This window comes from Carcharhinus amblyrhynchos, chromosome 1, assembly GCF_965287045.1.
Source record: "Carcharhinus amblyrhynchos chromosome 1, sCarAmb.v2.hapA, whole genome shotgun sequence".
Taxonomy (NCBI): Eukaryota; Metazoa; Chordata; class Chondrichthyes; order Carcharhiniformes; family Carcharhinidae; genus Carcharhinus; species Carcharhinus amblyrhynchos.
In genome coordinates this window covers 54,119,536-54,145,721 of record NC_137324.1, presented here as the reverse complement: position 1 = coordinate 54,145,721, position 26,186 = coordinate 54,119,536, and the positions used below count along the sequence as shown (strand labels likewise).

The following is a 26,186-nucleotide window of genomic DNA, read 5'->3' as shown; positions in this document are numbered from 1 at the left end:
CTTTTAAATATGACATCCATAGAGGACATTGGGCCATGCGCAATCCAGCCCATCCTAACAAGCAAGATGCTGGCACAGCAGCACAGTGATTAGCACTGCTTTCTTACAGCACCAGAGACCCCGGTTTCATTCTGGCTTTTGGTAACTGTCTGTGTGGAGTTTGCACTTTCTCCATGTGCTTATGTGGGTTTCCTCCATAGTCTAAAGATGTGCAGATTAGATGGATTGGCCATGCTAAATTGCCCCTTATTGTCCAAAGATGTTTAGTGGGGATTTTCACAGTAACTCCATTGCAGTGTTAATCTAAGCCTTGCTTATGACTAATAAACTTTTACTTTTAAGTTCATGGGGGTTATGGGAATAGGCACAGGGAAGGGCTTGGATGGGATGATATTTTGGAGAGTTGGTGCAGACTCAATGGACTGGATGGCCTCTTTCCGCACTGTAGAGATTCTATGGCTCTGCATCAGGAAGCCAACTCCCATCTGCAAAATTAATAACGCCAGGGCCGGAAGATAACACAGGATTTCCAGTCAGCCTTCACAGCAGAAAACACTCACCGTCCCCATCCCCCTGACAGGACATAGTCCCAGATGGGAGAATTCCACCTGCACATAGGGATGTACAATGTTTGTATTCAGTGTGATACACTGGATAAGTATTTTACTTGTATCGAATATGGTAAATCCAATCAGCACTCCTTGTGGACAACATTTATACCGGAGAGGTTCACAATGTAATTGCAAGTACTTCTAGGAATGTACTTCTCTATTTCCTTTTAAATGTTAATTACATCATCCTCCACTTCCCATCATCTCCAAAGTGTTTAAGTGAAATTGTCTCCTGCAGGATCTCATAACTGGCTATACGGTGGCACAGTGCTGCCTGTCAGCGGCAGGGACCTGCGTTTGATTTCCGGCTTGGGTCACTGTCTATGTGGAGTCTGCATGTTCTCCTCGTGTCAATGTGGGTTTCCTCCGGGTACTCCAGTTTCCTCCCACAGTTCAAAAGATGTGCTGGTTAGGTGCATTGGTTGAAATCTCCATGAGTGTGGTGACTAGGGGATTTTCACAGTAACTCCATTGCAGTGTTAATGTAAGCCTACTTGTGACACTAATTAAATGACGTTTTTAAAACCCACTCCTTCAGTTCTTCTTCTGACAATCTAAATGCTTTTAAACAAAAACCTGATGATACTTGGTTATTAACTTTTAATTTGATTCATCTTCTCTCCTACTTTTTTCAACCTTGGTGTTGTTCTCCACTTTATGCATTGGATCCTCAGTAAATACTTATCACTTGAACAGCTGCATATCTTCCTGAGGCAAAAGAAAATTAATATAGGCTGTTATCTCCTTTAGTATTGTAATTTTTCCTCATCTCAAATACGTCTGTTTTGCTGCAGTAGATATGCAGCTTATTCAGTGTATCAAAATGTATGTGTACAACGCATGGGCCATGGCATGTTTAACATCCACTTCAGCCACCAGAAGAGAGATAAGAGTCTGGTTTTGCATTATATGCATTAAATATGTTCATGCAATTAATTTTGACGGCAGGCACTCTCAATCCATTTTGGGGAGTTAAATCCATGAGGGAACTAAATTTACCTAGATGTGACCTTGAAACTTACTCCAGTGATGGCCAATGTTGATTCCACAAGAGTTTATGAGTTCCTCATGGAGGGAGACTACACTTAATGGACATTTTGGAGTCATTCCCTCCACCATGAAGGTCAACATTTCTGCCCAGTCTGTGGGGAATTATGCCTGGACTCCATGTCCCCTGAAAGTGAAGAAAGCAAAACAAATATTGTGAAGGTGTCGCAATTACGAGAGAAAGAAATGTTTCTTTGGGCTTCAACCCTTTACCCACAGCTCTGTCCTCCCCACTTTTGCCTTATGTGGTTGGCCGGCTGCTCTACCAGTCCCAGCAGCACCCAAATTCGGTATGCCTGATGTGTGCAGGGTACCCCTGCTTGATGAGCCTCCATACTTCCCCCCCTTCTCAAAACAACCCTTTCGAAAATAATGTTTTTAATCTGACTTGCTTGCATTTTGTGAAAGTGGAGAAGGATTGAGACCATCATTGCCACTTATATCAGCAGTTAAAGGCCTCAGAAAGCTTAAGGGTGGATGACCCTAGTGGGTAACTTACCTACTCCTCATATTAAGGGAGACAGGGCAGGTGTAGAAAGCAGGTGGACTAGGCATCCAACATATTTCCTGTGACTGCCCCCCACCCCCCCCACCAAAAACATGGTGGCAGGAAGCTGTAAAATCCAAACCCCACCCCCCCCCATATTCAATAAGAAACAGGGCTTCTAACTTCATGATTTGCAAGTTACAGAATGGTTCAGGGGCACTCCAAGAAAATTCCTAAGCATTATTCCGAGCACATTGTGGAAAGTTTCTCTTTAGATTTGGATAAATAGCAGTGCTGTCAAGGTCATAAGTAGATGGTACTTAGCTGAAAGGTAATCTGAAATACAGAGACCAATAAATCTATTCCAAGGACAGAAGGTACCCAAAAGTATAAGAATTACTTCTTATGAAGCACCACTTTCACAATACACTGGAATGTCAGCCTAGATTGTGCAGTCAAGTACATTTGTGAGGCATTTGTTATCAGCCAAGCCAAGCAAACACTATGGGGGCGATTCTCCCATTCTGACCTGCTAATTTTTTGGCGAGTTGGTTTGGGAGACACACACGTGTGCTGATTTGCGGGATTTGCACATGCGTCCCTAATGCATGCACCTCTCCCACCGCCAGAAATCCAGTATCGTCAGGATCACGCAGGAAACCAGCAGGAAGACCAATAAGTCACTTTAATCTATTTTTAATGTTATTTGAAAGTCATTATCAGGCCCGGAAAATTCAATCCCAGATCTGAAAATCCGAGCATCTCCCACCCCGCCAGTACAAACTCACTTGGGCAAGGTTTAGAGTAGCTCCCCACTTTTGGGGAAACTAGCGGTAGACCCCACTGGAGGGAAGGGGACAATCAAGGCCCCCCAGGGGATTGGGCAGCAGGAGGGTGGTGACCATTGGGCATGGGCATGCTGGCAGTGCCAGCCTGTGCCCCCTGGCACTGTGCCCAATGACATGTGACCTGGGGCAGGGCCCCAGCCTACGGGACCAGCTGGGGGCAGGGCTTAGGGGGTGATTGGTGGGGGTGGGGGTTTCCGCTGGTACTCTGCATTGGGATCTGATCAAGGCTGGAGAGACCAGTGATTGGGGTGGGCTGGTTGGGGTGGTCTGCCTGGGTGTCTGCCTCCCATGAGGAGGTCTGCTGGGTGTGTGGGGATCATCACTGCTGGGGGAGGGGGGAAGGCTGGAAATCGGGACACTCTGTGACAAGGGTGGGGAGTCGGGGCTGGCTGGGGAATGCTTTTGGGGGCCGCGATCGGCAGCAGTGCGAGGGTCCCAGGTTGGCCAGTGATGAACTGGCCAGCAAACTGCAGGCTGACAGTTTGGGGCCACTGCGCATTCGCAGAATTCCAGAACTGTTTAGCTCTGGCACGATTAGGCCCAGCCCCCCTACAAGCTTTTAATGATATTCCCTATTGTGACCTCTGTATTGCACAGAATGTGAGAGATTCGAGTCTGAACTCCCACTGAAAAAACAATTGTGATTTACATCATTTTTCCTGCCAATTCAGTACTGAGGCTTTTTTTTTGGGAGAATTGTCCCCTCACACAGCACCATGGCTAATGCATGCACTAAGCATGATGACAGTGTGCAGAATTGGTGACGTAATGCCCGACCTCCTAACTGTGATAAGGGGCCAATCATTTAGGACTGGGATGAAGAGACATTATTTCATTCAAAGAGTTGTGAGTCTTTGGGATCCTCAGAGAGCTGTGGTTGCTCCATCATTGAATCCATTTAAATCTGGGATAGACAGATTTTTCTCAGAATTAAAGAATATGGGGAGCAGGTGGGAAAATGGAGTTGAAGCCCGGGATCAGCCCTGATCATGTTGAATGGTAGAGCCATATGGTCCACTCCTGCTCAGAGTTCTTGTCTTCTTGTATGTTCCTGTCACACAAGATTCTGTGTTAGCCATGGATCCTTGCAATTTCTGTTCTTGCATATGCACAATATACATCCTAATAAATGCATCAGGGCTCAGTGACCCAGGCTGTTCTCAGTGAAGAGGGTAACGGGTTTAATGAAGTATCCCACAATTGTGAAAATGGAAGCTTCTTCCATTGATGATATTCCCAATATTCCCAACTCCAATAATAACAGATTTCTACACAGTAGATCTTGACTCTGCATGACAGTGTAAAAGAGCTGATAGTGAGTTGGCAGCATTTTTGCATCTATTACTCAATTTATTTCCACTCAGTTCAGTAAACAAAAATCAGCAGAGATGTAAATTGTGCCACTGACTCACTGTCACTCATTTTACACTGTCGCACAAAGCCAAGATCTCCTCATACATGGGCACTAGATATCAGGCCTCAGTTCATATTCAAAGGAGAACAGAAGACTACAAGGCTTGTTAGTTGATCTAATGCTTCTTGTCTGACATATGAATTATGTAAAAACAAGTAAACCTCTAAAGACAGTTTGCATTAACCGTTGTCATCGTTTGATTGATAGGCCTGGACAAAGGAGGGCATTACAGTTTTCAAGTTGCTGCCATGACAGTGAATGGAACCGGCCCAGCCTCCGACTGGTTCACAGTGGAAACTCCAGAGAATGATTTAGATGGTAATAATCCTTTCAGAAAACTTTAATATGCCATTTACAGCATGGAACTGTGTAGTAGGTGGTAAAAGATTATGATTTTGCATGAAGATCAACCAAGAGGGGAATTGAACAGTGACAACCTCATACAAAGGATGTAACTTGAGTGATGAATGCATTAATGCGGTGGCACAGTGGTTAGCACTGCTGCCTCACAGCGCCCGGTACCCGGGTTCAATTCCTGGCTTGGAGCACTGGAGTTTGCATGTTCCCCCCATGTCTGCCGAGGTTTCCTCTAGGTGCTCCAGTTTCCTCCCACAGTCTGAGAGACATGCTGGTTAGGTGTATTGGCCATACTAAATTCTGCCTCCGTGTACCCGAGTGTGGGGACTAGGGTGTTTTCACAGTAACTTCATTGCTGTGCTAATGTAAGCCTACATGTCATACTAATAAACTTACCTCGTGGAGCAGGAGACAAAAGCCATAAGTGATTAATAAATTTATCAGAGGCCAGATTTGTTGTATACAATATATACTGTCATTAGAATGCAGCTGACATACCTGCCAGTTTGAACGATAGAGAAGTTATAGCACCAAAGGAGGCCATTTGGTCCATCTTGTCCATGCCAGCCAAGGACAGCCAGGTGCCCTTTCTAATCCCACCTTCCTGCACCCAGCCCACTGTCTTTTTTTATTCGTCCATGGGATGTGGGTGTTGCTTGCCAGACCAGCATTTAATGCCCATCCATGAGGGCATTTAACAGTCAACCACATTGCTTTGGCCCTGGAGTCACATGTAGGCCAGATCAGATAAGGATGGCAGATTTCCTTCTCTAAAGGACATTAGTGAATCAGGTGGGTTTTTACAGCAATTGACAATGGTTTCATGTCATCAGTAGGCTTTTACTTTCAGTTTTACTGAAATCAAATTTCACCATCTGCTGTGGTGAGATTTGAACCTAGGTTTCTATTGAGCATTTTCTTTTTCCAGGCCCTGTGAAGGTTATGGAATAGCAAGAATATTTAATCATGAGTTTTTGCTAAACGCTGTATAGAATCACAGTGTTGTACAGTGCAAAAAAGGTCTTTCGACCCATCAAATCTGCACCAACAATAACTACCACTAAAGACTGCTAATCCCATTTTATTTCAAGTGCTCATCCAAATATTTTTTAAAGGTTGTCAGGTTTCCAGCCTCCACTACCTTCTCAGGCTGCGCATTCTAAATATGCGCCATCCTCTGAGTGAATTTTTTTTCTCAAATCCCCACACATTCTCCTGCCCCTTGCCATAAAATGATATCCCCTCATGATTAAACTCTCAACCACACCACTGAGTGGACATGGTGAATAGGAAACAGCTTGGTTGAGGAATCAATCCTGAAGGGGTATCGTTCCCGGGTAAGAGACAGGAGATTACAAGGTCGGAGAACTGGGCCTGAATTCTCCAACTGTCTGTTCTTTCTTTGTGTATTACTAACAGTACATTGGTATAGAGAAATTCCTGATTTTATAGGAATAATAAGATGAATACAGATCCAGAAAAGCAAGTGCGTGTGCATGTGAGAGAATGGTAAACTTTAGATTTTGTGATAAAGCTGAATGTATGATGATGGTGGCCCAAAACATAGGTGAGAACAAGTTTGATCTCCTGCTCTGCTGCGATCCAAAGCATTGACTGTCTACAATAGGGAGACAATTGTAGAAGCCTGCCATCCCACCTTTAAGGTCCATGGTCGGAGATATGCTGCAACTTCATAGGACCCTTGTCAGACCCCACTTGGAGTACTGTGCGCAGTTCTGGTCACCTCACTACAGGAAGGATGTGGAAGGTATTGAAAGGGTACAGAGGAGATTTACAAGGATGTTGCCTGGATTGGGAGGCATGCCTTATGAAGATAGGTTGAGGGAGCTAGGTCTCTTCACCCTGGAGAGACGAAGGTTGAGAGGCGACCTGATAGAGGATTATAAAATGTTGAGAGGAATAGATAGGGTGGATTCTCGGAGGCTATTTCCCAGGGCTGAAATGGCCGCTATGAGAGGACACAGGTTTAAGGTGCTGGGAAGCAAGTACAGAGGAGATGTTAGGGGAAAGTTTTTCACTCAGAGGGTGGTGAGTGATTGGAATCGGCTGCCATCGGTGGTGGTAGAGGCGAACTCGCTGGGGTCTTTTAAAAGACTTCTGGATGAGTATATGGGATCTAATAGGATTGGGAGTTACTGTTAGTTCTATGGCTTGGTAGGTATAGATGTGATCGGCGCAACTTGTGGGCCAAAGGGCCTGTTTGTGCTGTAGTGTTCTATGTTCTATATAGGAGGGATGTCTGAGGTAGGCGCTTTATGATGTGGGTATGCCGGCGTTGGACTGGCGTAAACACAGTAAAAAGTCTGACAACACCAGGTTTTAGTCCAACCTATTTATTTGATAATATACTCACAAGCTTTCGAGGGGACTGCCTCTTCGTCAGGTGAATGGAGAGTTCTGGCCTCAGACAGAGCATATAAAGCACAGACAGTTTAGAGATTACTGATTAAAATACGAATCCTTACACCTAACCTGCTGTTCAAGACCTGAAGTGGCTGATAATGTGAGTGGAAGGAGCACTGATCACAGTTTAAAGAGATGTGTATTGTCTCCAGACAGTACAGTAAGTGAGGTTTTGCAAACCCAGGCAAGTCACGGGGGTTACAGATAGTGCGACATGAACCCAAGATCCCTGTTGAGACCGTCCTCATGTGTGCGGAACTTGGCTATCAGTCTCTGTTCAGCGACTCTGCGCTGTCGTGTGTCGTGAAGGCCGCCTTGGAGAATGCTTACCCGAAGGTCAGAGGCTGAATGCCCGTGACCACTGAAGTGTTCGCCAACAGGAAGGGAACAGTCTTGCCTGGTGACTGTCGAGCGATGTTCATTCATCCGTTGTCGTAGCGTCTGCATGGTCTCCCCAATGTACCATGCTTCGGGACATCCTTTCTTGCAACGTATCAGGTAGACAATGTTGGCCGAGTTGCAAGAGCATTTACCATGTACCTGGTGGATGGTATTCTCACGTGTGATGATGGTATCCGTGTCGATGATCCGGCATGTCTTGCAGAGGTTGCTGTGACAGGGTTGTGTGGTATTGTGGTCACTGTTCTCCTGAAGGCTGGGTAGTTTGCTGCGAACAATGGTCTGTTTGGGTTCCTTGAACCCTGATTAACAAACTTTTGAAAGCCTCCCACTTGCCAGATATCCCTTTGCCTGCCAACAGACTCCCTCAATCAACTTTTGAAAGTTCCTGTCTAATACCATTACAATTGGCTTTACATCAATTTAGAATTTTAACTTTTGGGCCAGACCTATCATTTTCCATATCTATCTTAAAACTAATGGAATTATGGTGACTTGTCCCAAAGTGATCCCTCACTAACACTTCTGTCACCTGCCCTTCCTTATTTCCCAAGAGGAGGTCAGGATTTGTCCCCTGTCTAGTTGGGCCATCCACATACTGAATGAGAAATTCCTCCTGAATACACACAACAAATTTCTCTACATCCAAGCTTCTAATACTATGGCTGTCCCAGTCAATGTTGGGAAAGTTAAAATCCTCTACTATTACCACCCGTGTTTTTCTTAGAGGTATCTGTAATCTGCTTACATATTTGCTCCTTAATTTCTGGCTGACTATTTGGGGGCCTGTGGTACAATCCTATCAAAGTGATCTCTCCCTTCTTATTTCTCAGTTCTACCCACATTAGTGGGTGAACCCTTGATATATATCCTCTCCAGTACTGCTGTGATGTTTTCCCTAATCAAAAATGCCATTCCCCCATCCTCTCTTCCTTCCTGTTCTATCTTTCCTATAGCATCCATATCCTGGAACACTGAGCTGCCAGTCCTGCCGCTCCCTTAACCATATTTCAGTGATAGCTATTATATCCCAGTACCACATACCCATTCATACTCTTGAGTTCATCTGCCTTGCTCTCTACTCTGTTTTCTCAGACCATCTGTCCTGTCATGTTTTGTAAACATTCCCTGTGTTTTATTTCTCTTAGCCTTACTGGACCCATTCACTGAATTCTCCACAGTCTCTGTACTCTGTACTATGGCCCTTCTTGATCTTTGTCTTTAGTTTCTGTGCCTTCCACTTTTCTCCTTACTGCCTTTTGTTTCTGTCCCCACTTTACTTCCCTCTGACTTCCTGCATCGGTTCCCATCCTCCTGCCACATTAGTTTAAACCCTTCCCAACAGCACTAACAAACACTCCCCATAGGACATTGTTTCCAGTCCTGCCCAGGTGCAGACCACCCAATTTGTACTGGTCCCACCTCCCCCAGAACTGGTTCCAATGTGCCAGGAATTTGAATCCCTCCCTCTTGCACCACCCGTCAAGCCATTTATTCATCTTATCTACCCTGACATTCCTACTCTGACTAGCACGTGGCACCTAAGATTACTACCTTTGAGATCCTACTGTTTAGTTTAACATCAATGTTTAATGTCTATAGAGATATCTAACTATCTGTTATAATCAAACAGTAAAGGGAAGCTTGTTAAAACTCCAATTTAGAGGAATAAAAATTAAAAATAAAAGCTGCATATCCCCAGCGGCAAGCAACTGTAGCTTCCGTAAAATCTGATTGGAATTCAGATTTCCTCAATTGATGGTGAATCTATCTGAAGCCATAGCTCATCCAAGCCAATTCCACAGAGCCTGCCAGCTTTATAATATGTTTAACTAGAATTGTGCAAATAGTCCTACTGTGTAGTTAGCAAAGACTCCACTGTGGTACCATTTACAGACACAGGGTCGTGGGAAATACAACTGTGATTTTGCAGTATGAGCTGCCTTCAGGCAGGCATCCATGCCAGGAGTGCTCATTTGGAAAATCAACTTAAACTGTTATTAAACTGGATTTTTCCTGTGGCTTTTATGATCTAGCGGGAGCAGTTAAAAAAGAGCAGGGATTCCTCCTGGTCACCTGACCAATATTTCTACCTCAGCCAACAAGATCACAAAATGATTAAATGGTGCATCACATTATTGTTTGGAGGATTTTGCTGCCATAGAGAGACTGTGCATTTGTGTGCACATTGACAGTCAATTTAGCTGAGGGGCAGGAGACTTGTGGGGTTGGGAGGAAAACCTTTTTTTTATTCAGAGGGTGGTGATGGTGTGGAATGCGCTGCCTGGGAGGGTGGTAGAGGCGGTTGCCTCACATCCTTTAAAAAATACCTGGATGAGCACTTGGCACATCATAAAATTCAGGGCTATGAGCCAAGTACTGGCAGATGGGTTTAGGTGGGAGTTCAGGTATTTCTAATGTGTCAGTGCAGATTTGATGGGTTGAAGGGTCTCTTCTGCACAATATGGTTCTGTGATTAGGTCAAAATTAATCCATTGTATGAAGCAAGAATGAACAAGGGCACAAAATGTTGATATTATGAAATATGCCTTTATAAAAACAGCAGTGTTCAAAACATCTGCATGAGAAGTAAAATGAGAAGGATTTATTTTCTTAAAATGTGTGTTTCTTTCCAGTAATTTTATAAAATGGACTTGAAAATAATGGGGGCAATTCTCCCAGTTATAGCAGCACAGCAGACTGGGAGACTCAAGCGTAGGCCGTGTCCCAGCTTCCCGCTGGGCACCAAGATCTCTGCGTTTTTCTGGTGCCATCAACTCCATGCCAGAAATCGGCATGGAGCTGTATAAATTATGTTAATGCTGATTTTAATATAATTTACATTCAATTAGCGAGCCCGGGACTGAAGTCTCCAGGCCTGCGAGCCTCTCTCTCCCTCCCCCTGCTTGGAGTGTTCACTCCAGCAGGGTTTACAACAGCTCCCCACTGACAGCTAGCCCAAACATGCTGGAGTGAAGTGGGGCCATGGAGGCCCACCAGGTTGTAGGGGGTGGGGGCAGTGATGGGCATTGCCAATTCTGTGTGGGCGAGGCTTGGCAAACAGTGGAATTTTACCGGCATGTCCGCCCGACTTTCGTATAATCCCACCCTATATGTCTTAATAGAAGAATTTCTTCTTAAACCACAGAATCCCAGGTTCCTGACCAGCCAAGTTCTCTTCATGTCAGGCCTCTGACCACAAGCATCGTGATGAGTTGGACTCCACCTTTAAATCCAAACATTGCAGTCAGAGGTTACATCATTGGTTACGGAGTGGGAAGCCCCTACGCTGAAACTGTGCAAGTCGACAGCAAGCAACGCTACTTTTCCATTGAAAATCTAGGTAAATATTATTTGTCCCTCATCATTTGGAGAAGAAATGCTTTATATCTGGCACTAATATCTCTAACTGCAAATCTGTAATCTGCAACCATGAAAGAATAAGCTAGAATGTTACAAATCTCGCTTACAGTGGTGCAAGCTCAAATACTGTGGCATAGTGTCACTGCATTTTGAGTCAACTGGTTTGATCTCAACACTCTAGTAATCTATCACGTAACATCTGTTGTCAGAAAACAAATATAAACTCCCCCACATCTGAACTCACCCCACTTAAAACAAATGAACTGGTTGTTGAGTTTATTTCCAATTTATGGGACTTTGCTGTGTGCAAATTAGCTGCTGATTTTGCATTAAAATGGTGATTATATTTCCAAAATGCTTCTTCAGTCACTTGAAGACACAATAAACAACATATAAATAAAGTTTTCATGTAATATAGGCACATTGGCCTTGATTCCTGAGCAGTAATTCAGCAAGGTGAGCACCATGTCTGTCCACAAGGGACCGCAGACAACTTCAGCTTGTTTTAATATGTGAACCTCATGGGATTTCAGTACAAGGGCTTCTGGTGGGAAATAGCTGCTTGACTATTAGACAGGATGGAGGCAGAAAACAGGAATTGGAGCAACAAATTCTTTACTGTAGTGAGACTGAAACAAGGATCATTGCACCTTTTAAGGAAAAACAGGATAAATATTTGAAGCAGAGGAAGAGACTGGTAGTACATTTAACTAAGCGAGGGCAGTCCCATGGATGATAGGTGGTAAATAGGCATGAAACGTCTGATTACATCCGATTGCGAAGTGTTTAAAATGTAGAGAGAGGGATATCACTGATAAGGGGCAGGATTCGCCAATCTTATCTGTACCTGCCCCATTGCCAGTGAGCATGGAGAATTTGGTGCTCTGCCAAATGTCCATTCGCTGCACGGCGTCGGAGAATCCCAGCCACAGACGAGGCTGGCAGTTTTCGGTGATGGTTAAAATAATGTAATATTGATGACATTGACAAGGTGAGGCATGGTACTGCAGGTGGGACAGAAGCATGAAGAGATTTGAACATAAAGAACAGCAAATGGTTTGAGAGGGAAGGAAGGTCAAATATGAAGAATAGTTATAGAAGTTAGACAGAATCAATGTGGCCTTTTTGAAGAGGGTGTATTGACAGCAGCTTTTGAAGGGGAAAGGGATACAATGCACAAGGAGTTATTGGTGATATCAGCACTAGGACAAGAGAAGAAATTTGAATTTTTGTTTAGTAGATGTTGGAGGGATGTAGGGAGCAGGAGGTAGAATGAAGATTAGGGTTCATGCCAATCTTCCATTGACGTTATAGCAGGACACCTGGAGAAATCCCTGAAAATTCTACTTCCTGGCAAAAACAAACATCATTAACTTTACACTTGATCCAATTATCAGAGGTTTCTAGGCAGTTATATGGATATTTCCTCCTCCCTGGCCTATCACAGGTCAGTGACTACAGGAGAAGAGGCAGAAAACAAATGGAAGAAACATTTCATGGTGAAGGAATCTAAAAGAATACACATAATACACAGGTCTAACTTTGCTAGAATATTATGGTACTTTAGGAACTAGCACTCATTCTATTATATTCTACCAAAGCAATATTTTTGGCAAATTTTGACAGTGAACCTATATTAATTGGATCTAATTTTACAAATGACTTCTATTTATTTGTTGCTCCATGTCAGGTGGTGAAACACTACATATCTGTGCATCTGTGTGGGGATGAATTAAGACACACATTTGTTTAAAAATCAGCACCTAAAATATTGCACTTCAAACTCTCAGACCCGTTATTTCACACAGTATCCTGTTATTAGCAAGAAAAATGAGAAACACTGAAGTTAATACTGTGCTTTCTTTTGCAGAGCCAAGCTCCCATTATGTTATTTCCTTGAAGGCCTTTAACAATGTAGGGCAGGGGGTCCCTCTGTATGAGAGTGCCACCACCAGGGCATTATCAGGTAGGTGATACTTGGAAGAGGCATTCACACTGCCAACATTGATCAAACAGAATTTTTATCCAGGCCTTGATGTGTAATAAGAACCATTCTAGAATATTTCCAGCAGAGAGTTGCCAAACAATCTTGTGCATTTCCTCAAATTAAAGTGAATTGGGAAATATTCAGTGTTCCATTATTTGGAATTCTACTGTTCCAAACACTGCAATACATCTAAAATATTACAAGAGTTTTAGTATTTTCGATATATTGGCAAACCTTAAAACTTCAACAACCTGAGTGCTTAGGACCAGAGGGAATGAGAAAGAGATGAAAACAGGCTCATGGATGAATGCTTAACATATACATCAAAATTATATACATTTATTTGCTGCAGATTTTCTCAAATCCTTATTTTTATCACAGAATCATAGACGCATACAGTGCAGAAGAGGCCCTTTGGTCCACCGAGTCCACACTGATACATTAGAAACACCTGAACCCCCACCTAATCCCATCTGCCAGCACTTGGCCCATAACCCTGAATGTTATGATGTGCCAAGTGCTCATCCAAACACTTTATAAAGGATGTGAAGCAACCCACCTCTACCAACCTCTCAGGCAGCATATTCCAGACCGTCACCTCCCTTTGGGTAAAATAGTTTTTTCTCACATTCCCCCTAAACCACCTGCCCCTCACCTTGAGCCTATGTCCCCTCGTGACTAACCTTTCAACTAAGGGGACCAGCTGCTCCTTATCCAGTCTGTCCAAGTCCTTCATAATCTTGTACACCTCGATCAAGTCACCTCTTGGTCTTCTCTGCTCCAATGAAAGCAACCCAAATCTACCCAACCTCTCTTTACACTTAAATGGTCCATCCCAGTCAGCATCCTGGTGAACGTCCTTTGCACCCCCTCCAGTGCAATCACACCCTTACGATATTGTGGCAACCAGAACTGCACAAAGTACTCTAGCTGTGACCTCAACAAAGTTCTATACAACTCCAACATGTATTTCCTGCTTTTGTAATCTATGCCTCAATTGATAAAGGCAAGTGTCTGATATGTCTTTTACACTACCCTACTAACATGCCCTTCTGTCGCTTTCAGAGATGTGTGGACAAACATACTAAGGTCCTTTTGTTCCACAGAACTTCCTAATGTCCTACCATTCATTGAGTACATCCTTGTCAAATTACTCCTTCCAAAGTGTATCACCTCACACTTTTCAAAGTTAAATTCTATCTGTCACTTATCTAGCCATTTGATAAAGAACAAAGAACAGTACAGCACAGGAAACAGGCCCTTCGGCCCTCCAAGCCTGTGCCGCGCATTGGTACAACTAGACCATTCGTTTGTATCCCTCCATTCCCAGGCTGTTCATGTGTCTATCCAGGTAATTCTTAAATGATGCCAACGTGTCTGCCTCCACCACCCTACCTGGCAGCACACTCCAGGCCCCCACCACCCTCTGTGTAAAAAACATCCCTCTGATATTGGAGTTATACCTTGCCCCTCTCACCCTGAGCCTGTGACCCCTCTGATCGTCACCTCCAATTGACCATTCCGTCTATCTCTTATTGTACCCAAGACATTCTGCCTAACTGTTAACCACCTGGCCAATTTTTGTGTTATCCACAAACTTATTAATCCTACCCCCCTGGTGTAGTCATCTATGTCATTTATATAAATGACAAATAATAGGGGGTCCAAAACAGATCCCTGTGGTAAGCCACCAGACAAATGGTTCCAGATACTAAAGCAGCTTTCTGTCATCAATCTCTGACTCCTACAATTGAGCTAATTTTGAATCCACTTTATCAAATTACCCTGTATCCCATGTGAATTGCCTCCATATAAACTATTTCGACTGCACTACCTCCATCTACACACGTGGTCACCACCACAACAAATTCAATCAAATTTGTTAGGCATGATCTTCCTCTGATGAAGCCATGCTGGCTATCCTGATCAAGTTTTATCTCTTCAAATGGAGATAGATGCTCTCCTTCAGAAGTTGTCTACCAGTGATGTGAGACTCAATGGTCTGTAGTTCACTGGTTTATCTCTACAACCCTTCTTAAATAGTGGAATCATATTAGCCTTTCTCCAGTCATCTGGCACCTCCCCCTGGGTGAGGAATTTAAAATTTGGGTCAGAGCCCCTGCAATTTCCTCCCTTGCCTCCCATAGCAGCCAAGGGCACAATTCATCTGGACCTGGAGTTTTATCCACTTTTAAGGCTGCCAACACTTCCAATACTTTGTCCTTCCCTATGTCAATTTGATCAAAAGCCTCAGAGTCTCTCTCCTGGAATTTCCTACCATTGTCCTCATTCTCCTGGGTGAAGACAGATGTGAAGTATTCATTCAACACTCCATCAATGTCCTCTGGCTCCACTCACAGATTGGTCCCTAATGGGTCTTACTTTTTCCATGGTTATCCTCTTTCCATTGATATACTTATAGAATTTTTGGGATGTTCCCTACTTTTACCAGCCAGAGCTTTCTCACATCTCCACTTTACTTTCCTAACTGCTTTCTTAAGGTCCATCCTGCATTTTTCATACCTCACTAATGCTCCCACTGATTTGAAGCCCTTGTACTTTTTAAAAGCCTTTCTTTTCCTTCTCATTGTATCCAGAATATCTCTGGTCATCCATTGATCTCTGGGGTTGTTATTCTTATCCATCACCATAGAGGGAACATGCTAGGCTTGCACTCTCCCATTTCCTTTCTGAATGCTCCCCCCTCCCTCCACTGCTGTTCTGTAGATTTTCCTGTTAGTGGCTGTTCCCAGTCTACCTAGGCTAGATCCTGTCGTATATTACTAAAATCGCTCTCCTGCTATCTAAAACATGTTTTTGCAGCTTGTCCATTTCCTTGTCCATAACAGGCTTAAATTGTACCATGTTGTCGTCACTATCACTAAAAAGCTTCCCCACCATCACCTCATCCATCTGTCTGGCTTCATTCCCCAGAATTAGGTCCAGTAAAGTTCTATCCCTTGTTGGACCCTCTACATATTGATCTAAAAAGTTCATGTGTACACATTTCAAGAAATCTACTCCATTCAAGTCCTTAACACTATGTATATCCCAGTGAATGTTGCAGAAGTTGAAACCACCTAATATAGTAACCCTATATTATTGTTTTTACACAACTTCACAAATTGAGCACATATTTGCTCCTCAATATCCCTCTGACTGTCTGGGGGTGGTTAGTAAACACCTAACAATGTGGCTGCCCCTTTTTTATTCCTAAGCTCTACCCACAAAGCATCATTAGATGCCCCCTCCAAGATATCGCCTCTCCTTACTGCGGTAACTGACTCCTTAACTAATAATGGAATGCCTCCTCCTCTTTTACATCCTCCTCTATCTTGCCTGTAGATTCTATATCCCGGGATGTTGAGTTGCCAATTGTGTCCTTCCTCTTGCTTCATTGGCCGTTTTTAGCATGCCTGATGCACACCTCGCTCAAGGAGGCAGTTAGTCCATCCTGGTCACTGCATACCCCTGAGGCAGTGCTGATCCTGACTGGGGCCAGCTAATCACTAACCAGTAAGATAAATACAGCCTGAAACTGAACCAAAGGCTCTGCTAAATAGGAGGAGGAGTTGTACGGCCCATTTCTCTGCTGTTTTGGATTAAATTGGTTCATACCCCTGGCTGGATTGGGATGGTGACACAGTGGTTAGCACTGCTGTTTCACAGTGCCAGGGACCCGGGTTTGATTCCTAGCTTGGATCTCTCTGTATGGTGTCTGCACGTTCACCCTGTGGGTTTCCTCCGCATGCTCCAGTTTCCTCCCACCGTCTGAAAGACGTGCTGGTTAGGTGCATTGGCTATAATAACTTTCCCTCAGTGTACCCAAACAGGCACCGGAGTGTGGCGACTAGGGGAATTTCTCAGTAACTTCATTGCAGTGTTAACATCAGCCTTACTTGCGACAAATAAATAAACCTAAACATTCCCTATTGTGGCTACTGTATCACACTTCTACATGCCAATCATCATCCTCAATTCATCCATTTTACCAAAGACACTTATTGAGTTAAAGTGGAGGCCATTTAGCCTTCCCCCTTCAAACTTAATACACCTGCATTCCCTCTGACATGTTTATTTTATTGTATGATTCTGTGCCTTTATTCTGCTAAAATTCTGTGCCCCTCTCCCCCTGCCAAATTAGTTTAAACTTCTCCCAACAGCACTAGCAAAATGTCCCAATGTTCTGGTTCAGATGTCAACCGTCCCACTTCTACAGGTCCCACCTTCCCCAGAAATCGTCCCAGTGATCCAGGAATCTAAAACCCTCCCTCCTGCACCAATTCTTAAGCCATGCATTCATCAGCACTGGGCGTAATCCAGAGATTACAACCTGAGAGGTCTTGCTTTTTAATCTACAGCCTAACTCCCTTAATTCTTGATGCAAGACCTCATCCCTCTTTCTATCTATGTCATTGGTACCAACATGTACAATGACTTCTATCTTACCACCCTCCCCCTTCAGAATGCCCTCCAGTTGTTCAGTGACATCCCAGACCTTAGCACCTTGCAGCATTAGCTGCTAAGTTTCTTAGGAACTAATTGCAACTTGCCAAATGAAGAAAATATACCTGCTGTATTAGAATCAAGAACAAATATCCAGACCTTGAAGAATTAGAAGACTTATTGTGGAAAAGCCAACCAGTAAAAACACAATGAATAAATGATCAGGATTATTTGCCTGAAATTCTCTCTTATTATACCTGGAAATATTTAATATTAGCACTAGGTTCAACAAATGGATAATGGTTCTGTCTATTGCTATCTCTAACTGAATTAACACAAATTTCAATAAGGATTCCTCACTTACTTGAAGAACAATTTAACCTCAATGGAATTAGAGAAGATTCCATTTGCTAAGGAATTACCCTTTTGCTCCAGACACACATTAGATGAGCGTTCATTTATTACAGAGGTCACAATATAATTTTCAGCAGAAGTGTTCATCCTATCTAGTTCACCACTCTGCGCCTCCTGATAGTCTCCCTGTTAAAATGTTTCCCTGATTATTGGTTGATTCACTACTCTGCCCAAACAATCAAGCAGACTCTGCTATGTGAGGAAGCACTGCCTGAAATTGGATGTGAATTGATCTTCTGCAACTTAACCCATAAAGAAGTCTCACAACACCAGGTTAAAGTCAACAGGTTATTTGGTAGCAAAAGCCACTAGCTTTTAGAGAGCTTGCTACCCCTTCATCAGGTGAGTGGGATTTCAGTTCACAAACAGGGCATATAAACACACAAACTCAATTTACAAAATAATGGTTGGAATGCAAGTCTTTACTGGTAATCAAGTCTTAAAGGTACAGACAATGTGAGTGGAGAGAGGGGAAAGCACAGTTTAAAGAGATGTGTATTGTCTCCAGCCAGGACAGTTAGTGAGATTTTGCAAGCCCAGGCAAGTCATGGGGGTTACAGATAGTGTGACATGAACCCAAGATCCCAGTTGAGGCCATCCTCATGTGTGCGGAACTTGGCTATCAGTCTCTGCTCAGTGACTCTGCGTTGTCATGTGACGTGAAGGCCACCTTGGAGAGCGCTTCCCCAAAGATCAGAGGCTGGATGCCTGTGACCACTGAAGTGTTCCCCAACAGGAAGAGAACACTGTTGCCCGGAGGTTGTCAAGCAGTGTTCGTTCATCCATCGTCATAACGCCTACGTGGTCTCCCCAATGTACCATGCCTCGGGACATCCTTTCCTGCAGCGTATCAAGTTGACAACGTTGGCTGAGTTGCAAGAGAATGTACCATGTACCTGGTGGATGGTGTTCTCACGTGAGAGGCATCCATGTCGATGATCCGGCACATCTTGCAGAGGTTGCTGTAGCAGGGTTGTGTGGTGTGGTCACTGTTCTCTTGAAGACTGGGTAGTTTGCTGCGGACAATGGTCTGTTTGAGGTTGTGTGGTTGTTTGAAGTCAAAAAGTGGGGGTGTGGGGATGGCCTTGGCGAGCTGTTCGTCTTTATCAAAGACATGTTGAAGACTCTGGAGAAGATGTTGTAGCTTCTCTACTCCAGGGAAGTACTAGACGATGAAGGGTACTCTGTCCCATGTTTGTCTTCTGAGGAGGTTGGTACAGTTTTTTGCTGGAACTGTCGATCGATGAGTTGAGTGCCATATCCTGTTCTTATGAGGGCATTTTTTAGTGTCTGTAGATGTCTGTTGTGATCCTCCTCATCTGAGCAGATCCTGTGTATACAGAGGGATGGCTTCTTTAACATGTTTAGGGTGGAAGCTGGAGAAGTGGAGCATCATGAGGTTATCCGTGGACTTGTGGTACAAGTGAAGTGCTGAGGTGATCATCCTTGATGGAGATGCGTGTGTCCAAGAATGCAACCGATTCCGGAGAGTAGTCCATGGTGAGTCTGATAGTGGGATGGAACTTTAGATGTCATCATATAGTTGTTTCAGTGATTGTTCACCATGAGTCCAAAGGAAGAAAATGTCATTGATGTATCTAGTGTATAACATTGGTTGAAGGTCCTGTGCGGTGAAGAGGTCTTGTTCGAACCTGTGCATGAAGATGTTGGCATGTTGAGGTGTGAATTTGGTCCCCATGTCTGTTCCGTATGTCTGGATGAAGAACTGGTTGTTGAAGGTGAAGACATTGTGGTCCAGGATGAAGCGGATGAGCTGTAAAATTGCATCTGAAGATTGGCAGTTGTCGGCATTGAGTACTGAGGAGTTGCAGCAATGTCACTGTCATGGGGGATGCTGATGTAGAGTGCCGAGACATCCATTGTGACGAGGAATGTTCCTGGTTCAACTGCTCTATGTGTGCTGAGTTTCTGTAAGAAGTCCATAGTTTCACAAAAAAAGCTGGGTGTTCTTTGTACAATGGGTTTTGGGATGCCCTCGCCATAGCAGGAGAAGGTCTCGCACAGGGTCCCATTGCCTGATATGATGGGATGGCCGGGTGTGTATGCCTTGTATATCTTCGGAGGCAGTAGAGATCTCCAATGCAGTGAGTACATGAGATGAGAGCACAAAGGGTGCTCTGAAGGTCTGGATCAAATGTCTTGATCAATCTGCTGAGTTTATGGGTGTGTTCTTTGGTTGGATCTGCAGGTAACTGTCCGTAGTGTTCCTCGTTGTTCAGTTGTCGGTACACTTCTTTGCAGTAATCCATGCTGTTCAGTATGACGAAGGCCCCTTCTTTGTCTGCTGGTTTGATGACAATGTTGCAGTTGGCCTTGAGAGCGTGGATGGCGTTGCGTTGTGCTTGGGTGATGCTCGTGGCTGTCTTGTGAGTGTGGCTGATGAAACTGGCATTGACTCACCTCCTGACGTCTTGGGCATACATGTCAAGTTGAGGGCAGCAGCCTTCCAGAGGAGTCCAATTCGACTCTTTCGTCTTCAGTTGCTGCACCGCGGATCCCTCCGTTGGCTGTTCCAGTCCATTGACTATCTCATTGTATTCGTTGTCGGCCTCTTGGGGTTTGCGGAAGAACTCCCGCAGCCTTATTCGCCTGGTGAATTCCTCTGTGTCTGCTCCGAGACCCATGGGGTCTATTTTGGTGGTGGGCAGAAATTGAGCCCTTGGCTGAGAACTTCGATTTCATCTGGTTGAAATGTGTAGTCCGACAAATTAACAATGGACTTCCCTGCAGTGGTACTGTTTTCTACTATGGTACTGGGGAGGCTTGGTTGCTGCTGCTGGTGATGCCGAGTTTCTCAAGTTTCCTGTTCTTGGTGTGCATGTAAATGGCATGGTTCCTTTTTCTGGCAGGAGTGTTCTCTTCCTGATGGGGAACACTTCAGCGGTCATGGGCATTCAGCCTCTGATCTTCGGCTTAGCATTTTCCAACGCAGCCTTCACGACACACAACAACGCAGAGTTGTTGAACAGAGACTGATAGCCAAGTTCTGCACACATGAGGATAGCCTTAACCGGGATCTTGGGTTCATGTCACACTATCTGTAACCCCCATGACTTGCCTGGGCTTTCAAAATCTCACTAACTGTCCTAACTGGAGACAATACACATCTCTTTAACCTGTGCTTAACCCTCTCTTCACTCACGTTGTCTGTACCTTTAAGGTTTGATTAGTTGTAAAGACTTGCATTCCAATCATTATTTTGTAAATTGATTTGTGTCTTTATATGCCCCGTTTGTGAACAGAAATCCCACTCACCTGATGAAGGAGTAGCAAGCACTCCAAAAGCTACCAAATAAACCTGTTGGACTTTAACCTGGTGTTGTGAGACTTCTCACCGTGTTTATCCCAGTCCAATGCCGGCATCTCCACATCATGACTTAACCTATAGTCATACTTCCTTGTGATAGTGCTCAAGATTAACTTCTCTATTTCAAATAATACAATAAAAGGTCCTCCTTATCCATCACAATTCAAGCCAAAAGAAGCTGTGTTTTTTAGCTTTTGTCCCTCTCACTCTCTCTCTCTCGATCAACCTACTTGTCCTTCCCAATACCTTTTATTAATCATTAGACAGGTTTTGCATGTTTTAGTTCTGATCTTAGCTTTTTTTGAACAGACGCACCTCATGACCGCTATCTTCTTTTTAATCCTCTCTTCTGTTCCCCTTTGAATCTTACCTCCCATATTCATCCCTTCCCACTTTGATTACACATACGCCCTTTATCTCCGTGACTTTGGTTTACTCTGTTCCTTGGAAGATATTAAACCTGATCACTCAGGTTGAATTAAAAGATAGCATGGTGTTACTTCAAAGAAAAGCAAAGGAGATTTTCCCATTGTCATGGCAAATCCTTCAAACAATACCACCAGAAACATTATCTGATTATTATCACAATGCTGTTTGTGAGAGCTTGCATTGTGCAAATTTGTTGTCACCTTTCCCACATGACAGCAGAAACTGCACTTCAAAGTCCTTAGACTGGATGTGAGTTCTTTCTTTTCAGTTTATTCCATTTTTATTAACCTTCACTTGGGGCCCCTCGTTATGAATGTACTTCAGTGCTTTAGTTTCTTTGATCATTCATCTGTTATTCCCTCAGAGTAAACTGGAAATGCTTGAAATAAACAGCAGCTCATGGAACTTCCCTGGAGAGAGGAACAGAGTTAACCCTTCACGTTAGAGATGTAACAAGTTTTGAGACAGGCAAAGGGGAAGGGGGGAAAAGAAATTAAAGGTATTTTAATGAAGTACATGTGCCATTCTTATCCAGTCTGATTGATATGTGACACCAGAAGCACAGCAATGTAATTGACTATTCACCAGCCTCAGCAGTGATCTAGCAAGCTTAAAGTTTATTTATTAGTCACAAGTAAGGCCTACATTGACACTGCAATGAAGTTACTGTGAAATTCCCCTAGTCTCCACACTCCGGCGCCTATTCAGGTCAATCCACCTAACCAGCACATCTTTCAGACTGTGGGAGGAAACCGGAGCACCCAGAGGAAACCTGCACAGATATGGGGAGAACGTGCAGATTCCCCATAGAAAGCGACCCAAGCCGGGAATTGAACCCGGGTCCCTGATGCTGTGAGGCAGCAGTGCTAGCCACTGTGCCACCCAAGCCAATCAGTTGTATTAAATCACTATGTTTGCAACCATTTACAAAGGTGGTAAGTCGCCTCCTTCTCAAGGCCATTTGATAAGGTAATAAATGCTGTTCTGATCAGTGATGCCAATGAATTTTAACAAATACTGAAGATGACAAAGGTAAAGAAAGCCAACAGAAAATCCATCAGTGAGAGAGAAGCAGAACTTTAAAATATGAGTTCCTAGAATGGCAGTGAACCAAACACAAATTCAAAATCTGAATTAATAAAAACAGAAGATGGTGGAATTTACTAGCAGGACAAGCAGCATGTGTAGAAGAGCAAAACATTTTTTCTCATGATTTTCAAAAGGCCAGGATGGATTTGGAAGTGGCTGAGTCTGCTTTTTTGCACTGCCAGCCATTACATCACCGTGATCCTGAGCCATTTCTGGAGTGGACAGCTCAGAATCTGAATGGTTTACATTTGCCAGGTTAACCCTTGAGGGGAGTTTGGTCCAGACGACCCCGATTTGGCACCAACTGAGATCTTCAGTCAGCTGGAAAAATGGCCAGGCAACCATGGCGATTTCACATCCTGCCAGAGCCAACACCATCCCCCCGCCCCCCCCCCCCCCCCCCCCCCCCCTCCACAACCCACCACAATCATGGTCACTGGGCTACAGCTGCAGCTGCTGACCATCCTGTGGAAGGATTTTCCCCTCTAAGATCATGGCCAGGCAGCTGTAATATTCCTAAATATGAAGAATGTTGTCCTACGCTTTTGAGGCTGCCTCGTTAAGTTTCTATCACAGGCAGTTCCCACCTCTGTGGATGGGTTTGTTAACATTTCTGTGTTAAAGTTCCTCCCATTTGTCCTCCAACAAAGGACATCTGTCCACCATCTTTAAAAGGATGACTATCCTGCTTCCTGCCATTAATTAGCCTGCTCACTTAAAAATTCAGATGGGAATGTCTGAAACATCCTTGCAAAGTCTGGACATGGAACAAGTTCCCACTCTTGGACCAAAAATCCAGCCCGATGTTTCAAGCTGATCATTTTTTTATTCATTGGAATTTGAAAAACATTAGAGATAATGCAAATTGGAAGCAACTACAGATACAGGGGAAAGGGGAAGAAGTGAGGAAAACATAAAGGGAAAGTCTGCATTAGGGTGGAGGGCAGAACAGATTAAATGACAAAAGGGTTGATCATGATGCAAAAGAAGATGGTAACAGGATAAGTGAAGAAATGAAGGCTAGGCTTGGGAGATGTAAGTATGGTTATCAATGTTTAGCAACATGTTTTTCAAGTTCCCTTGTTTGATTTTCCCCTTGTTGCAAAGATACTCAACAAAAGTTCCTCATGGAACAGCTGTCAAGTAACTTTGATATGTAGTTAATGGGGAAAAGAATTAATTTATCTGGTGCCACATCAAGCAATGTTCTGCAGACCGTTTTAATTCTCCGGGCTGTTAGCACATGGGCTCCTTCAGTGATAACAATGAGGAAACTTGGATGGGCTGTGCAAGCTTGGCCCACAATACTGTCTAAACTGAAGAGTCTGTGGAGGTCTTCATTGTTCACTGAAAGTCAATTCAAGTGGAGCTCCACAAACAAATCTTTTCCCTAATATGTTTCTGTCAATCTTTGAAATTATTTTTCTGCGTATTTGCATTCTGTTGGTCAATCCAATTGGCCAGAAGTTCTCTAAGCCAGCACTTGCCGTCCCCCAAATGGGGCTGGAAATTCATACTGAGCTGGACAGCTGACTTCTTCATGGGCGGGCGCTTTTTTTAGTTGCGTGGTGGAGAACATGGCACCTTGAAAAATCCAGGCCTAGTAACTGTTTTGTGTGCTTACATTGACCTCTATCATGTTGTGCTCACCAATAGATAAATGTTCATGAGTCATTAGACTTTGTACTGAATCTGGCTCATTTCTGAATCTGATATGGCCTGATTCCTTGTTAACGTTAGGCCATATTGTTGCAGAACACTATGTCAAGCACGTTCAAGAATTATCACGACCTTTCTGGCATGTGCTTGTCAGCTCATCCCAATCTGTATGTATTACGATCAAAGCAAATAATGGCTGGGCACAACTGCCTGAGTCTTGGGATGTGGAAGCACTTCTCAAGCAGTTCACCTTCTTTGATCAGAATTTTGTGGTGTCTTTCCCATTGAACGTTTTCCTCCTGTTTTTGATACCTGTTTTATATTTTAACTCCTGTCATTCATTGCCCCTTTTCTTGCCTCGTTACTCTCCTGATGCTTTATTAAATATTCAGGCCAGATTCTTTTATGATTGTTCAAACAGCGATTAAACTTTTAATCTTCCATACTTACGTTTTTATGATCTGTCAACCCCTACTCTAGATGTCCACAGACTAACAGAAGTTGATAGACCTCAGATTTGTAATTATTACGATCTGCTTCCAAACTTCTGTCTGATATTAAGATTATGCCCTCTTGCCCTAAACTCCCCCATTCGCAGAATGAGTTTACCTATACTCTATCAATTCCTTCAAAAGTCTTAAAAATTTCAGTCAATTGTACTTTACCTTTCTGTGTTCCTGCCGAATACCTTTATGTAATCTTTCCTCATGATCTGATCCTTGGAGCATTGGTAGCACTCTGGTGAAGTTTTCCCATTTTTTTTCAAGAATAAATATATCTTTTCCAAGATGCAGTGCTCAGAAAAGTACACAGTACTCCAGATGTGGGCTGAAATTCTCCAGTCTCATTAGCTTCTCCATCGCTGCCAGCGAGAATGGAGAATTTGGCACCCAGTCAAAACTCTATTCGCTGCAGTGGGATTGGAGAATCTCATCCACAGATGAGGTAGAATAATTCTGGCCGTGATCTAACCAGGGCTTTGTAGCAGAATTTCCTCCCCTTAATGTTCAATTGGTTGTAAATGTTAACATTTCATTTGCCTTTTTTTTATATTTGACATCTTCCTTGGGAGACAATGGAGGAGATTGCAGGGATGCTGACCCAAATTTTTAATTCCTCCCTGGCCATGGGGGAGCTGCTGGAAGTCTGGAGAACAGCTAATGTGGCTCTGCTATTTAAGGAAGATTGTAGAGATAAACCAGGGAACGACAGACCAATGAGTCTCATGTCAGTAGCGGGGAAACTACTGCAGAAAATTCAGAAGGAGAAAATTTATCTCCATTTGGTGAAGCAAGATTTAATCTGGGATAGTCAGCATGGCTTTCTCAATTTATTGAATTTATGAGGAGGTGAGTGGATCCGGATTGTGCAGTTGCTGTATTCTATATGGACTTCAGCAAAATTTTAGACAAAGTCCCACATGGATTAATGAAGAAGGCAAATGTACATAGGACACAAAGTAATTTGAGGAAGTGGATTCACAAATTGATTTGGTTGTAGGAGACAGAGGACGATGGCAGAAGGCTGCTTTAGTGACTGGAAGCCAGTGTCCAGAGATGTATCACAGGGATCTGTGCTGGGTCCCTTATTATTCATCATTTATGTAAATAACATAGATGTTAATGTGTGGGTGGTAGGATTTGTAAGTATGCAGATGACACAAAGATTGGCTAAGTGGCTAACAGCAAAGGTTGAGTATCTTGGGCAACATGACGATACAGACAAGATGGTCAAATGGGCAGATAAGTGGCAGATGGAATTTAACCCTGAAAAGAGTGAGCTGAAACATTTTGGTAAGATTAGGTGGGAGGTCAGGTGTTTCAAACATGTCACTGCAGACGCGATGGGCCAAAGGACCTCTTCTGCGCTGTATGATTCTATGAT

General features: G+C 43.7%; 1 protein-coding gene across 1 annotated transcript in view; it reads left to right on the top strand.

Moving 5' to 3' along the window:
• dcc (DCC netrin 1 receptor) overlaps window positions 1–26,186 on the top strand; it is an 844,821-nt gene that overhangs the window by 658,266 nt on the left and 160,369 nt on the right. Inside the window, exons 14-16 of the mRNA XM_080199927.1 lie at window positions 4,615–4,725; window positions 10,736–10,930; window positions 12,821–12,916. Coding sequence (XP_080056053.1) covers window positions 4,615–4,725; window positions 10,736–10,930; window positions 12,821–12,916 — 402 coding nt within the window. The remainder of the gene's footprint in view (window positions 1–4,614; window positions 4,726–10,735; window positions 10,931–12,820; window positions 12,917–26,186) is intronic.